We start from the raw sequence: 17,044 nt of genomic DNA, 5'->3' as shown, positions 1-17,044 counted from the left end.
CCTCCACCATAGTGGTGCATTTGTTACAGTCAGTGAACCTGCATAGACACATCATTGCTCAAAGACTATAGTTTATGTTAAGATTCACTCTTGGTATTACACATTGAATGGGACTGAACAAATCTATAATGACATGTATCCACTGTACTTTTTTTAATTAATGTATTTACTTATTCATTCATTCTGTGGTGCAGGGGATTGAACCCAGGCCTTTGCACATGCTAGGCAAGTATTCTACCATATAGCTGCAATCTTAGCCACCATTTTTTTAAATTTATTTTTTATTGTATGTATTTAAGGTGTACAACTTGATGTTTTTATTGTGTTCATCATTATAGTATCATGCAAAGTATTATCACTAATCTAAAAATCCTCTGTGTTCTGCCTATTCATCCCTCCCTCTAATCCCTGATATCCTACTGATGTGTGAACTGCTCCCATGTCTTTTACCATAGCACTCTTGAAGGAGGTTTGAGCATTTGGCCTGTGATTTTTAAATGCTTATGAAATACATGGTTGGGGCTGGGGTTGGGGCTCAGTGGTAGAGCACTTGCCTAGCACATGTGAGGCCCTGGGTTCAATCCTCAGCACCACATTAAAAATGAAATAAAGATAATGTGTCCACCTACAACTAAAAAATAAAGATTTTTTTAAAAAAGAAATACATGGTTAAAATATATTCCCTTTGTATGTGAATCTCCCATCACCTGAAAGTGACTAACCACAAAATATTTACTAAAAGGCCATGTTTGTGACTGCTTGCCATTAACTAGACAAATAACCAATGAAGAAATGACAACTTCCTGGCCACCTGGCTTTCATTTCCTGTCATGAAATGTGTGTTCGGGCTCACAGGGCTCTCTGGTTTTAGTTGCAAAAGACACTCTGCTGAGAGACAGGAGAAGAAGCCTAGACCTGCCTGCCATCGTGTGAGGGTTCCCACAGCCTCTTGGAGACTTACAAGAAAGATAAAGTAAAATGATTTAGTTGGGAAAATCAGATGCATGCAAATCCAGGTGCCAAGGAAGGGCTGAGTCATGGGTTGGGATGGGCCCACTCAGGAAGGCAGTCTGTCTTCCTGGTAGACCTTAGAGCAGCCCCAGTGTCCGCCAGAGTCAGCTTCAATCTGCTGTGTTTCTTACTGTGTTCCCAGGTAGATAAGAAAGCCAGAAAGGAGACAGATAGTCCATTCTCGCCTAGGTGAAGCTTCTTAGGTTGGAACCTTTGGCAAAGCCAAGGGCAACTCAGAAGTCAGTGTAGACCCCAGATATGGAAAAGTCAAAAGTAGACTCTGATGATTTACAGTCCTGTTTGCATCAAAACAAAAAGACCTGAATATCCTTCAAACTCCCAAATGTACGGTATGAGTGTCCACTTCTTTCTCCTTCCTCTCATTACATAGAATTTGGAAAAAGTGTCTGCTGGCCCCCAGGGAATGGCAGATGGCTGTCTTTGCTCTCTGTAGCTCCAAGCCATGCGGTCATTGCAAGGGCCAATTGTAGAGGTCAGGGACAGCTTCGCTGGGTCACTCATCTCCACAGTAAGGCAGCTCTGTTTTCCTCTAATAGATAGTTTGACAAAGGGGCTTTGAAAAAGTTAACCGGAGTATCTAATCCCTATTGTTTTATCTCTAGATTTGGATAAAAGCAGTGAATGTAATTATTAATTTTGGTTTCAAAAACTATATAGCACTAACAGATGTATTTTGAAATATTTTTAATATATTAAAAACTGAAACTAAATGCAGTGACACATGCCTGTAATCCCAGCTACTTGATGCCATTCTGGGCAATTTAGCGAGAACCTGTAGCAAAACAAAATTTTTTATAAAGGGTTGAGATGTATGTAGCCCAGTATGGTAGAGCACTTGTCTAGCATGTGCAAGGCCCTGGGTTCAAAGAACTGAAATAAAAAGAAACAAAAGCAAACAAAAAAACTAGGACATCTTTTATAATCATGCAGAAAGTTTGGTGACTAGCCAAGTGTTGAGTACAGCTGGGACACCAGCTCTGGGGTTTGGCATCCATTGTACATTTCCTGGCTGCTCCTGGCCTCTGATCCAATCCCAGGTAAGCCATTGGCACAGCTAAACTCAGCAAGAGCTGCTGTGGTGCGGCTTCTGCCTTTAGAGATGTATTTTAAAGATTACTTTCTAGGCCAAAAGTGAGAACCTTAAATATTTTGACCTAAGGTTGTTATAACCCTTTCAAGATGAAAACCAAATCAAATAAATTACAAAATTCAAAACAGAATGTGTGAAACTGAATGAAGTTTGGGTTTTTCAACTGAAAACATTGCAAAGCCAGCTTGTAGAAAGATTCTTCTAAACTAGACACCCTGTGTCAGTGGGTGGCAGTGTTTTAAATAGCTTGTGCTCTTTCAAAGTCTTTTGAAGCAATGACATGTAAGCATTGCTACCACAAACACCACCACAGCCTTCAGAACTGTCCTTCACTCATGATCGATGTCTTAACTCCAAGATGTGTCAGGCAGATAGTTTTAGACACAAGAACAGAATAAAAGTGGTGGGGACCAAGTTTAGCAGCTCCCCAGATCTGAATGTGTTGCTTGTGGCGTCCTTTGGTGTCACTTGCATAATGGCTGAATGCCTACCTGTTCTGTTGGAAATACCATCACAATTTGTCTGAGTTTGGGAAACATAAAATTCATCCAAAGAGCTCTGTTGTTGCCACATTAATTATCCCACACCATCTGGAGTTTTTGTTTTAAATAACCTATCATGTGGTAGATCTATATATGCTGACATAGTAAGGTTACCAAGACGTGGCTTCTGGTGAGTACAAAGGGAAACCAAAGAACAATGTAGATTACCTGATACCACTTATACAAAAAGTAAAATATCTATTTATAATATGTATACAAAGAAGGAAAGAGAAATACAAAACATGGTTGGGGTGGCAGCTATGGATATTCAAGAGGAGATTTTCACATTTTACTTTAATTACATTCATTCCAGGAAACAAAAATTCCTGCTCTCATGGAGCTCATGTTTAATGAGAGAGACAGACAATGAATAAAACAACAGAGTATGTCAGATGGTACTATTTGTTGTAAAAAAACAAAGCAGGAAAAGGGTAAGGAGAACCATGGGTACAGGACGGAAGTTCTAATTTTAAATAGAATTGTGTCAAGGTAGATACCACTTTAAGGTGATTTCAAAGTCAAGACATAAAGGAGGTAAGGGAGTGAGCCTTGTACATTTTTAGACAAGAGCCTTCTGGTCAGAGGGAGCATTGAGTACACAGACCTTGAGGCCCACCTGGAGAAGACCTGCTAAGTTTGAGGTACATTGAAGAGCCAGTATAATGAAGGCTGAGTGAACAAGGCAAAGAGATGCAGAGAATGAGGATGGGCCCTGGGCAAGAACTTTGACACTCACTCTGAGTTACTTGTTGAACCACTGAAGAGTTTTAAGAAAAGGGAAAGGTATGTTCTGACTATGTTTCAATTGGAACATTCCGGCTGTTATGTTAAGGAAGACCAGTCAGAAGGGTACCATCATAAACCCAAGGAAAGATTATAGTGCCTTTGACTGTGGTGGTGGCAGTGAGGGGGATAAGAAGTGGTGGTAACCTGAATACATATGTTTTGAAGGCTGGGACATATATAGGAACTTCTGATAGGTGGGGTAGAGGATGGAAGAGAAAGAGAGGAGTCAGTGATGACATTTTGATCCGAGTGACTACAAGAATGGAATTCTCTACCATCTCCTCCAGAAGATAAAGGCAGAGTGAATACTTTGTAACTGATTCCACAAGGCCAGCATTACCCTAATACCAAAACCAAAGACATTATAAGAGAAGAAAATTGCAGGCCAATATCTCCCAGGAATATAGACACAAAAATCCCAAAAAAATTAACAATAGTAATTCAACAATGTATAAAAAAGAATCATAAATCAAAACCAGGTGGGATTTTTCCCAGGTATGCAAGGTTGGCTCAACTTTTAAAAAGTGATTTGTGTAACCCATCACATCAACAGACTAAAGAAAAAAAACATGATCATAACTGGACACAGAAAAAGAAAGGGACAAATCTAACATCTGTTCATGTTAATTTCTCAGAAAATTAGGAATAGAGGGGAACTTCCTCAAGTTGATAAGGATTGTCTACAAAAATGTGAAGCTAGCATCATACTTAATGGTAAGAAACTCAAAGTTTCCCACTAAGATCAAGAACAAAGCAAGGATGTCTCCTCTCACCATTCACCACTGTTGTGAAGACTTTCATGAGTAAAACTAATGAACTCTAAAAAAAGATAGAAAGGAAATAAATGGGGAAATGTTATAAAAACTCAATACTATCAAGATAGTAGTTCTTCCCAACTTGATTTATGCATTCACTGCAATCCAATCAAAATCCCAGTGAATTATTTTATGGATCTGACAAACCAGTTCATATGTAGAGGCCAAAGACCCCAAATAGCCTGTACAATATTGAAGGGAAAGAACAATCTTGTCAACAAGTGGTGCTGGAACGATTGGATATCCACACACCAAAGGCTGAATCTAGGCACAGATCTTACACCCTTCTCAAGAATTAACTCAACAAGATCACAGATCTAAAGGAAAAACAGAAAATTATAGAACTAGAAGATAACATAAAGGTATGGCAATTACTTTTTTAGATGCACCACTAAAATAATAATCCAGTAAGGAAAGAATTGGTGAACTTGACTTCATTAAAACTAAAAACTTCTTCTCTGCTAAAGACAGTGTTAAGATAATGGGAAGAGAAGGCACAGATTGGGAGAAGATATCTGTAAGACATATCTGATGAAGGACAGCTTTCCAAAATATACAGTTTCTCAAAAATGAATTCTCAGTTTCCTAACAATAAGGAAATAAACAATCATATTTTAAAATGGGCAAAAGCCTGAACAGACCCTTCCCCAAAGAAGATATTATGAAAGTAAACATGAAAATAATGTCATTAGAGAATTGCAAATTAAGACACAGTGAGTTACCACTACACACCTATTAGAATGGCCAAAATCTAAAACACAGACCACAGCAGTCATTGGCTAGAATGTGGGGGCACAGGGACTCTCACTCAAAGGCCAGTTGATGTATAAAATGGTAGATACTTGAGAAGGTAGTTTGGCAGTTTCTCAAAAACTTAACATATTCTTACCATATGATGCAACAATTGCACCCCTTGGCATTTACCCAAATAAGTTTAAAAAACTTATGTTCAATTGCAGCTTTCTTTGTAACTACTCAAATTTGGAAGTTACAAAGACGTCTGTCAGTAGGTGAATGGATAAACTGTAGTACATTGGACAAAGGAATATTATTCTGTGCTGAAAATAAATGAACTATAAAAAAGATATGGTGGAACCTTAAGTCCATCTTGCCAAGTGAAAGAAGCCAATCTGAAAAGACTGAGAACTATATGATTCCAACTGTGGAAGAGTCTGAAAAAAAATTACAGTAGAAAGATTCAGTGGTTGATAAGGGTTTGGGTTGAAGAGGTGTGGGAGGGAGCACTCAGCAGAATGTAAAGGATTTTTAGGGCAATAAAACTTCTCTGTCTGCTACCATCATAGTGGATACACATCGTCATACATTTGTGCAAATCTATACAGCACCACGTAAGAACCCTAACTTAAACAATAGACTGGCTGACACTGATGCATCATTGTGGGTTCATTGATGAGAACACACACGCCACTGTGGCGTGGGATGTCAGTGCTGCAGGAGGTATGTGTGTGGGGAGAGGGTAGTATGTGAAAACTCTGTACTTCCTGCTCTGTTTTGCTGTGAACCGGAAGCTGCTCTAAAAATAAAAGTTTATTAATTTAAAAAGTAATACTTGGAATTTTTAAAACAAATGAATTATGTAGTTAATATAAAACTATGAATGCGTGTAGCGATTTTGCTTGTGAAGGCAAATAAGCTCTTTAATAAGAAATTTTATTCCTGATACAATGTGCTGCTGTGTTAAATACAGAGGTCTCATAACTAGTAAATGTTCAACATGTGAGTTCAGTGACAAGGAGGAATGAAAAAAAAATGAAGCTCCTTCAGTGAGACTAAGCCTTGGAACAGCTATTCATAGTCACTAATTTAAGGTCTGTGTAAATTAGGAAAGTCATGAATGATAAGTGGTAAGCAACAAACCACTCTGTGGATTTGGGCCTCGTGGTGGTTTAAAATCACATTGCAATTTGGTGTCACCAGCAACTGAAATTTGATTATAGTCTAGTTGCCTGCCAAGGTAAGTCGTTACCATCACCCTCTGTAAACAGCCCCAAGCTCTGGTTATACAGGGACACTTTAAAGGAGCTGCACTTAGGAGGCAGTTAGTAAGGGAAAAAAAAAAAAAAAGAAGAGAGAAAGAATTATGCCAAAGAAAGAAAATGTCAAACCATAGAGCAATTATAAAGAAAATAAGAGAATAAATCAAAAACCTAAAAAGGGGAAGAAAAACCATGAACAAGGAGAGTAAGAGAAATGAAAAGGCCATAGTGTGAGTAGAAAGAAGTGTTAATGGAAGGCAGGTCAAATTTGAAAGGAAAATAGAACAAAAAAGCAAAGTAAAAGGGGTGGAATCTGCAACAGGAGCACTGCACTGCACCGCATCGTCTCTTCCACCCTGTGACCTTAGACTCATTTGCTGATACCTCAGCTCTGAGGTTTTCAACCAGGGCTGCCCCCAGTGCACCCTCCCACCAGGAGAGAGCTAGCAAAGACTGCAGATGTTTTCAGTTGTCACAGTTGAGGGGGTGCCATGCTACCTAGTGAGTAAAGACCCGGGATGCTGCTAAATATCCTGAGATGCCCAGAACAGCTCTCACCCACCCCTGAAGAATCCTGTGGCCTCCTAGCTGAAGTGACGAGGCTGACAGACTGCGTTGATCCATTGTCAGCTCACATTCCAGGCTCCCAACAACTGTGCTTCTCATCTGTCCACCTTTTTCTGACCTGTATACATGTCAGGCTAAATCCATGTGGAGTCAATGGTCAGACCTCATTAGAAACTAAAATGGGGCTAAGGACGTTTATCCAGAATGAGAATCCTTTCTGTGTTCTTCTTTCAGCAGATGCAGCGAGGGCCTGCCTTGGGCTCACCACTGCTAGCACTCTTAGAGGCTACGTAGGCTCAAAGACCAAACTCCACATATTAGTGGCTGTTGGAGTGAGGGGCTGGAGGGGAAAGGGAAGTATGTGACTGTAAAGTCATGGTACAAGGGATATCTTTGTGGTGAATTACTCCTGTGTCTCTGTTGCAGTAGTGGTCACATGTGATAGAGCCTCATGGAACTTTGGGCTCATTGCACCAATGTCAGGGTCCTGGTGCTGATATTTTATTATAGTTTATGTGGGGTGTAACCATTTGGGGGAATTTGGGGAAGGAAATGCAAGACCTCTCTCTATTGGCTTTGTATCCTTCTGTGAATTGGTACTTACTTCAGAATAAAGTGTTTCAAAAAACAAGCCTTTTTAAAAAAGGGGCTGGGTGGGGGCATGCCTCTGATCCTAGCTCCTCCAGTGATTGAGACAGGAGGATCACAAATTCAAGGCCAACCTGGAAAATCAACCAGCTGGGAATGCATCTCAGTGGCAGAGCACTAGCCTAGCATTTGAGAGGCCCTGGGTTCAATTCCAATACTGCACACAAAAACAAGATTGGCCAAACAATGAAAGATATGATTTTAACTGGGATAGGCAGGAATAGCTGTTCAGATTTCCCAGTGGAAAGACCTGGTTTTGTATTAAAAGTGACCTATTTGGATGCAGTGCCAATAGGAAATAAATGTGTCCTCTTGTGGAATCAAAATTCTCCTCTTTCAGCAGAAGATCTATATTGTAAAGTCTAGCAGAAAAGTCGTGTCATATCTAATACTACTCAATTGCATGTTTCATTACAGGGACAAGCAGATCTTTTGAAATATGCAAAGAACGAGACTTTGGAGAACCTGAAACAAATCCATTATGCTGCTGTTTCATGTGGACTGAATAAACCAGGCACTGAGAACACTGAGAAACCACGCCGGAGCCTGGAAGTCATACACGAAAAAGCAAATGATGAAACTGGAGAATGAGGAAGCTGCCTGTCAATCATTATGGAGTTTATAACTCTAGGACCAATCATAGTCAAACGAGACATTGGCTTTGCACTCACTAACGAGAATAATATTTGGGATTTTAAAGCACAACTGGAATAGCTAATTACAGTCTATTAAAACTGTGAATGTATGTAGCAGTCTTATGTGTGAAGGCAAATAAACTCTTTAACAAGAAATTATATCCCTGGCCCAAATATGCTATATTTGTATACAAAAACCTCCTAATTCAGTTCCAGTGTGAAGAACAGATTGTTCCCTCTAGTTCTCTTGAGAAAAATTTTCCTAAGTGAAAATAATTTCTTCAAATGAGAATGGATTGGATTGTCAAATTAGTATTTATTGGTGAAAAAAAATCTAATCTATTGCTTTTTACTTATGTGTGGTTGCCAGAGTCTCTGGATTATAGATGCTTTGGGTAGCATGCTTGCTGAGCCATAATTACTGAGGAGAATGTATGTGGGCAGGTCCCCTGAATCCCCAGGAATCCCGGAGAGCCACCGAGGACCTGGAACGTGCAGTTGGACTGAAGCTCCCTGGCTGAGGATATGCTGTGGCAGCACATGGTCAACAAATGATGCAAAAGCAACTAATCTGAAAGTGACACATTGTAAATAGTTTCTCCTTGTATGAAGTAGTGTTCACATTAAAGAGATGTTTTATGATATTTCTCCAACAGCAGTACCTGCTTTTAATGAAATTTTAACATTTCTAGTTCAAAATTGTCTACTCTTGAGTGGCCAGTTTGTTGTTGAATGGATCATTATGTGTTCAAAATAAGCTACTTATCTGGCTTGACTGTGCTTTTAGTAAGGTTTCAACAGCATGGGGGCAGAGGCAGTTGACTGTAAAGTGAACCCAAACCCCCACAACCGTCCCTGTAGGGCTCCTGGATTAACCCCCTAGTAAAGGACACCTCAAAATCAGGCAAATAGTAAATTGAACACAGCTACAGAACCTGGAGCTAATAGAGCTTTCCTACAAGTCTGCAGGGGACAAATCCCCATGTTTTTTGTTTTTCTGAAGAACTCTTATTTCCCCTTCACCTCTGAAGGGTACTTTGACACCAGCTGAGATTTTAATCCAGGCTTTTATTTCCCAAACCAGTGAGACTTTATGCTACTTTCACAGAAACCTAATTACTGCTTCTCCCAAACCAAAATTGTTTTCAAATCTGGAAGACTAAAGGTTCTCAAAAAATATTCAATGGCCCCTTTTTTCTGTCCAGTGATTCAGATATGTGATCCTGGTACCTGTATCTCTTTCCCAGCTGGGTATCTCAGTATTGTGTTTCCTCGTGGTTAAGGAGATACCCAGGCAGGTATAGTTCAGATACTTTCCCCCAGGCTCCTGAACATCCTCTTAAAAAATAATTCCTTTGCTCAATTCCTGCCATGTACATTCTAATAGAGTACTTAAGCTAAGGTGCCCATTTCCACTGGCCCTTCTGTAGATGTAATCTTAGTTGGAAAATTAATTCTACCCACTACTTAGATAATAGTGCAGTTCCCTGCACATACCAGCAAACTTCCAGCCAACAACGTAGACTCAGGGGGAAAATGGAGAAAAAATAAAAAGTAGACTTATAGAATAAGAAATAAAATAACACATAACTGATTTTTTGTAGCAATCCTTGAACTCAGTTTAAAGAGAAAATCCAGAAATCATAAGAAAATGACTTAAAATATAGTGAAATTGAAAAAATGACTACATTTATGATGATGGCAGATATTACCTAATACATGGGCTGATTGATAGCAAGGTACATGTAATTTGTTGTAGTTTATACAAGTTGAGAATCAGTGACTTTAGAACTAAAGGAGTCGATGAGATCATTCAGTCTTCTCCAGATGCAGAAGTTGTAGATAGAAAAATAAAATGCATTGTCTGATGTCACAGACTCTCTTAGGGGTCCTGGATTTAGTCTGGGGCTTGCTCCACCTTTCCATGCTAAAAAGTTAACCTTGTTTTGATCCGTCTCTTCAGAGGAGAAAGCCCAATGATGAGTAGTCAGTGGCATAAGAGTGGCACCCCAAGCTGCAGTGTACCTCCCATTTGTCTAGATCCTGCCCCAGTGAATGCACCACCTGCCAGTGAAGATGAGGACCCACATCAGCAGAGCAGGAATTCATGGCCAATTGAGCTGTTCTGCTCCTCTTTCCTCTTTCAAATGGAAACAGAAAACATTGATCAAACTGACAAGGCCACGGTTCTGATTTATGGGCCTTCATAAACAGTTTTCTCTTGCAAAGGACTGACTGGCCCACCCTGGACTGAACCTGTGGAGGCTTTATAATAACCCTGCTGATCAAGTGAAGGTGAGATCCCAGCTCCTGGGTTTCCTCAGTTGAGAAAAAGGGTAACATGCTAGTTTACTTCCATCATTTACAGTCCTTAAATGGGGAACACTCATATAAGGTACTGGAGATGAAAATGATTCCCTGTTCATTTGACTAGTGTGTACATTGTTCACACTGTATACATACACATACATAAACACACACACACACTGTGCATCACTCCCAATTAGGGGGATGAGTGATTAGAAGTAGCGTGGAAACAGCTGGTAAATCTACTGAGGCCACAAGAAAATGAAGAGTTGCACAAAAATGTGCAGAAACTGGCAAACACCTGGCCAGTTTCCTGGGAAATAAAAAGTCCCATTGACAACATATCGAGCCGGTGTCAGGTTTCCAACAGTCATGTTTTTATCATGCCCACAGAGCAAATCTTGAGGCCTCTGTGAGTGCACTAAGTACATTCTGCCTCCTTTGCGCATGCTTATTAAATTTATCCTCTCAGTGATGTAAGCCACAGCAGGTGTTGTCTATTTTTTGCTTTTGGCAGCTGTGGCTTCTGAATTGTGGGAAAGAAGTCTTCTAAACCCAAATGGTTGACCTCCTTCAGGGCAGTGTGATCCGGGGGTGGAGCTCCTCAAGGGTTGTGTGTTAGAAATACCCTAGGTAAGCTGCCCTTCTTCACCTGCGTGGAGTTAGGCTGTTGGCCCTGAATGGAAAAAACCATCTAGCATGCGAAGGTTCTGTAAGCAGTCTTCCTTATGAGACCTCATTCAGTATATTGAGGTAGTAGAATCTTTAATCAAGAGTTGCATTTATTTATTTATTTATTTATGTGCTTCTTTGTTTATTTATTTAAAAGAGAGAGAATTTTTAATATTTATTTTTCAGTTTTCGGTGGACACAACATTTTTATTTTATTTTATATGGTGCTGAGGATTGAACCCAGTGCCCCGCACATGCCAGGTGAGTGCGTTACTGCTTGAGCCACATCCCCAGCCCTCAAGAGTTGCATTTATAATGCAAAGTTTACTACGGCCACAGCATAGCTCTGCTTTACCCATTCAGTGAGTGAGGGTGACAAAGTGGATAGGTCTATCTACTGCCATGTACAGGAGTTGCTCATGTTTTGATTGATGTTTAATATGAGCAGAGTGAGTTGGAAGTATTTTCTATGGCTTGTTTGACAGTGAGACTCTTTATTGGGGCTGAGTGCCAAGGACTGTGTTCAAAACACTTTGCCTATATCATTTTGCTGTGATCTGGACCTGAAATGCACCCCACAAGGCTTACTCCCAGTTTGACACTTGGAAGGTGCTGGGGCCCAGGGGATGGTCATCAGGTCATTGCGGCGGGTGGGGGGTACACTTTAAGGAACCTTCTCTTTGCTGCCTGGATGCCGTGAGATAAACAGTTTCTCCTGTCATGATGTACTGCCTCCCCATAGGCTGAAAGGCAACGGGGACAACCAGCTGTGGACTGAAACCTCCAAAACTGTGAACTAAAACAAACTTTTCCTCCTTTTTTAAAGTTGATTACCTCAGGTATTTTGTTACACTGATGCAAATCTAACTGATGCACATTTCATCCTCAACAACTAGCAAGGTATTTATCTATTATCATAGGTGAAGAAATGAAGACTTTAGAGAGGTCATTTAACTTGACTAAAGTGATATTCAACTCAGAATTTGAACCAAATCTGCCTGCTCTGATGCTATATATCCCAAGCACTCTGCTATACTCACTTGAATTACAAATACATATATCACCTCTAAACTACAAGCTGGGTACTATATTGTAAAGAACAGTTAGGCAGTTGACATTTATTCTTTTGTGATGAATGTGAGCTCCTTAGGAGATTTATCCATTCTGATTTTGTGAGCTTGTTTTGAACGCCAGGGATTCACTCAACAAACACAGACATAGTCCCAACCCCAATGGAGCTCACAGTATGGATGGGAATAGAGACATTCATCCAAATAATTACAAAGACAAAGGTACAATTAAAAGCCATGGGAGATGCTGTCAAGAGGCTGCTGGAGCACATGCTAGCTGAGCATGGAGGCGAGTGTGCTCAGCCCAGCTTGCTTCTGTAATTGAAGAAGGATTTTTCAAATGCTTCTTTCCCTCGCAGGGTTCTTGTGAGGACAGAATGACGTGGTAGTTGTTCTTGGTTGAAGTGCTTGTAACAGTGCCTGGCTCTGGTCACCTCATGCTATTCACTGTTACTGAAAAGTGGGGACTCTAACAGAGTTTAATGGGGGACCTCACCTCTCTAGGGAAGGTAGATCATCTACTGCTCTGTAACTCAACCCCCCAAACCTAAAATAGTCACTTATTAATTCCCATGACTCTGTGTGCTGACCAGGATCACCTTGTGGAGTTTTTGTTTGTTTAGTTGGTTTTTCAGTGCTGGGGATTAGAACTCAGGGCCTCCACATGCTAGGCAAGTGCTCTACCACTGAGCTACCCACTGTCCCAACCCTTCCTCAAAGCTCTTTTCTGGGGGTCTGTCAAAGCTGGGGCTTCAGCTATCTGGCTGGGTCTAGACAGGACAGATGGCTCACTCACAGGGCTGTGGTCAGAGATCCTGGCTGGGGCTGTGGACCTAGTATTACACATGGTCTCTCCATGGGGCTTGGACTTCTCCCTGGGTTGCAAAAAGGACTGTCTGAAGAGTGAGCATTCCAGATGACCCACACGGAAGCTTCTAGTCTTCCTGAGGCTCACTGAGGCTCTTCTCAAAAGCCTCAGCATGTCGTCTCTGTCGTGTGCTGTTGTCCTGCCCAGGTTCAGGGGGGTGGAGAACTTGACTCCTTCTCTTGACAGAGGCAAGGTCATGTCACAGAAGAGGACATAGGAGAGCAGAGATTGTTGAGGCCATCTTTGGAAAACACAAGCTGCCACAGAAAGTTCCCTAAGAAGATAGCGTCTGAGTGAGACCTGAGAGCAAAAGCACCCTCCCTACCTGCTCCCAGCCCAAAGGAAAAGGTCAGAAGAGTGTGAGCAAGTCAGGCAATTTACAGTGAGAAATCCGCCTCCTGCAAGACCCCAGGCACAGGCAGGTGCAGCATCCTGGGCACCTGCAAGAGGCTCAGTGAGACGGAAGCACAGAGAAGGAAAGAGAGAGAGGGTGGGAAGCAAGTAGTGTGGAGGGCATGGTAGGCCTTGTAGGGGAATTGCTCTTCTTTTCCTAAAAGGATAGTGCCACTTAGTTTGATTCTATTTAATCTACCTTTTATTAGCTTAAATTATATAAAAAACCCAGTCATGTTCATTGTTACCAAAAAAGTCAGATTATAGGTAATTAAAGGTAAATTAAGAAGTACAGATGCCCTCACGTTGCCCATCTCATGGAGATGCTCAGGTGCCACCAACAAATGCCACCTCCTTTCTCAGAGAAGTTCTGACCTTCTATACTTACCTGTCAAGGAGAGCTGTGACTCTCCCAGGGCCCGAGCAGTCAAAACAGAGAGTCTTAAGGGGCAGAACACAAAAAGCAATGGCTAGCAATTCAGTTTTACCAACTAGAATAATTTTTTTATTTCATCAAAGCTGCAGGTGTTAGGTAGAAAGTTAGGATTAACAACTTGACAACATTTGACTCTCTATTGGAATGTGTTAAAATAAGTATTTCCTCTTTAGAAATATTTTTTAAAGTCTCACACAAAACCTTAACTCCAAATCGTCAAATTCCTTTAAGAATAGCCCATCATGGACACTGAGATGCCCTGGAGGGATGAGCATTCTGGAAATGCAACAAGACCTGACATAGGTAATAAATATTTGAGGCATCAAGGAGGAAATGAGATGAAGAGTCAAACCTCCCCCATCTCCTCAAGATTCACTGCCAAGAGCTCCCCATGCTCCATCTTCTCTAGTTTTGATTCTTTGGATAATCCTCTCCCACATCCCAGGCCAGTGCTGTCCTACAGAACTCTCCACGACAATAAAACATCTGTATCTGCTCTGTCCAGTATGAAGGCTGCTAATCACACGGGGCCATGGATTTAAATTTTATGTTAATAAAAATGTAATGAAATTTTTAAAAAATCCAGCTCCTCCCTCAGACTAGCCATGTTTCAGTAAGTGGGTGGCCGAATGTGGCTACCAGAAGCCACAGAAGACAGTGGAGAAGGAGCGGAGCTTGTGGGGAAGAGGGCGGAAGAGAGCTAGGCTGCGTGTCCTGGTCACCTCACAGCTCAGAAAGGAGGCAGGAAAGGAAAGCCGAATGGAAAGGTGAGTGATGAAATAAATGCCCTAAGACAACATATTACATGGTCTGAGACCTGGGGACACTGGAAGGTAGGTTACCAGAGGAGAAAACCAAACTCAGAGTGCCCTGACCCAACCTGCAGATGGGGGAAGGGGTGGCAGAGAGGGAAAGGCGGGGACAGTGGTGGCCTGTTAATTCACCCTCTTAAAACTGTGGGAAAGACAGACAAAATTTAAAATACAGAAGACTCCTGAAAACACCACAAAGAGCTTAAAACCAAACCAGGAAAAGAAAGCTGGGGTGGGGGCCGGGGGCTCAGGGTAGAGCCCACAGCCGACCTGTCACCCTCTTAAATCTGCCTGGCATCTTCCCACGGCCGCTCGGCTGCAAATGAAACCAGAGGGAAGTCCCCTGCAGTGGGACCTCTTAAGAATCCAGCCAGAAAGAACTTCTAGAAGGACCACTACTAGCTGTTAATCACCGAAAACTTCCCCCACGCTGCACCATGAACAAGGGGAATGAAGGGGCTGGAGGGAACTGGTGCCAGGAAAGCCAGCAAGCTCCGCTCAGTCTCTGTGACCCAGGCAAGGGCAGGAAGCTCTGCGCAGGCTGCCTGCTCGCCCCCTCCACTCAGAGGGCACAGTGGACAGCTTTGGCCTTGAACAAAAGAAAGTGGATTCACCAGGCCCCAACCACTGTACTGGGGGGAGGCATCATGGGAAGCCTAGGGATAGTCCCCTGGATCACAGCATGATACCAGGGAGAGCTGCCTGAATATCAGTGACACACAGAGGCAGAGGGAAACTGCCAGAGGCTATACACAGGAGAAAGGTGCTAATACCAACCTTAATAGGTACATAGCCTGAACCTTGAACACAAGTGGCAAGTGAAAGGGCATATTGTTTAGATAGTTGTGGAACTTTGCACTACAGTTATTAAGCAGAGGAAATCAATGCCCTCCATTCACAACCTGGGGCAGTAGAAAATAGAATCAAGGTGACTACCAGAGACCCTTCACTATAGCACCTTGGAGAGCAAAGGCATCAGGGTGAATATTACTGCAACATACCTGTGGAAAGTACACAACCAGTGTTCCTGCACGCACAGATAGCTACCAGATCTTCACTACTGTGAAGAGGATCCAGTAGAGAGGAACAGATAAACCACTGGCCCACAGCAAATATGGGCACTTCAGAGCCTGCATCCTGAACTTGTGCAACATTAGAGTCAGCCAACTCACAACACTGTACCCTCTGAGCTGTCAGCTGCAGGCCCCAGAACTGACAAAATAGAAGCTACTGGTAAGAGGATCATAGCAACTAGAGACCCACAGCCAAAGATTAATGGACAGCTGCTAAATGTTCAAACCCCAATGAAACCCAAACCAAGATTGAACAAGAATATTTGTCACCTTGACATGGTACACTATACACACCTCTAATGTCAACTTTTATCATATAAGGAACTCCTTAATTTGAATGACAATTGTTAACCCAGTAGCCAACATTGTACCTCCAACCCATTTGAATGTATTTCATTTAACAGTTTAAAGCTTTAATTGGAATCAATCTTCCTATGTTCCTCACTCTAGTTTATACCTGCTTCTCTTGCCCCCACCCCAACTCATCTTCTTGCACTATCCACTACCACCTTAAATAAAATCCATCCATCCATTTCTCCTTTCTACCTTGGTGTAAATTACCCGTTTATAGATCTGTTCTCCCCTCCCCCTTCTTTTTCTACTCTCATTTGTCTAATCTTTCTCCCTTCCTCATTTTTAGCATGCATTTAAGTTTGCTAAATCTAACTTACTTTTTGATCTGTTCCAGAACTTTATTATAGATTTATATTTGAATTTGAGGAAAGACAGAGAACAATTGCAACAAGTTTTTGTTCTTAACAAGGTTAAATAGAATGAGGGTTGCCTCAGAAGTGATTACAGTAAATAGGGCTCAGAGGTGTCTCTTTGAGTAGAACTGATATTGGGATCAGCAGAGGTCACACAATGCTTTAAAATATAACCTAGATATCCACCCAAACCCGGGGTCTTAAGAGAAAGAAGCTCACAAAGTAGTCCTTCACTTAAAAGAACTCAAAATGACACTGATAAATAGATGGACATATGAACATTATGAAAAAGCAAGGGGACAAATTATTTCAAACAACCCATAATACTTCAACAACAGACTTCATTGACATCACAGTGGAGGAAAATTCATAGTTAAAGTGTTCTATCTAAAAGACAATATAAGGAGTGAAATCAAAGAAAAAACACTGAAAGTGTAAGATCACTACAATAAAGAGAGATTCTGAAAATGAATCAAGTGGAAATCCTCAAAATGAAGGAATATGGGGCTGGGATTGTAGCTCAGTGGTAGAGTGCTTGTCTCTCACATGTGAGGCACTGGATTCGATCCTCAGCATCACATAAAAATAAGTAAA

At 41.5% G+C, this 17,044-nt stretch overlaps 1 protein-coding gene across 3 annotated transcripts in view; it reads left to right on the top strand.

The window, feature by feature from the left end:
• The window catches only part of Plcl2 (phospholipase C like 2), a 174,595-nt gene extending 165,830 nt beyond the window's left edge, over window positions 1-8,765 (top strand). For all 3 annotated transcript variants that reach the window (XM_078038313.1, XM_078038311.1, XM_078038312.1), the window contains exon 7: window positions 7,895-8,765. In XM_078038313.1, coding sequence (XP_077894439.1) covers window positions 7,895-8,068 — 174 coding nt within the window. In that variant the 3' untranslated portion in view covers window positions 8,069-8,765. The remainder of the gene's footprint in view (window positions 1-7,894) is intronic.
• The last annotated feature ends 8,279 nt before the right edge of the window (window positions 8,766-17,044 follow it).

This window comes from Ictidomys tridecemlineatus, chromosome 2, assembly GCF_052094955.1.
Source record: "Ictidomys tridecemlineatus isolate mIctTri1 chromosome 2, mIctTri1.hap1, whole genome shotgun sequence".
NCBI lineage: Eukaryota > Metazoa > Chordata > Mammalia > Rodentia > Sciuridae > Ictidomys > Ictidomys tridecemlineatus.
This window is presented reverse-complemented; position numbering and strand designations above follow the sequence as displayed.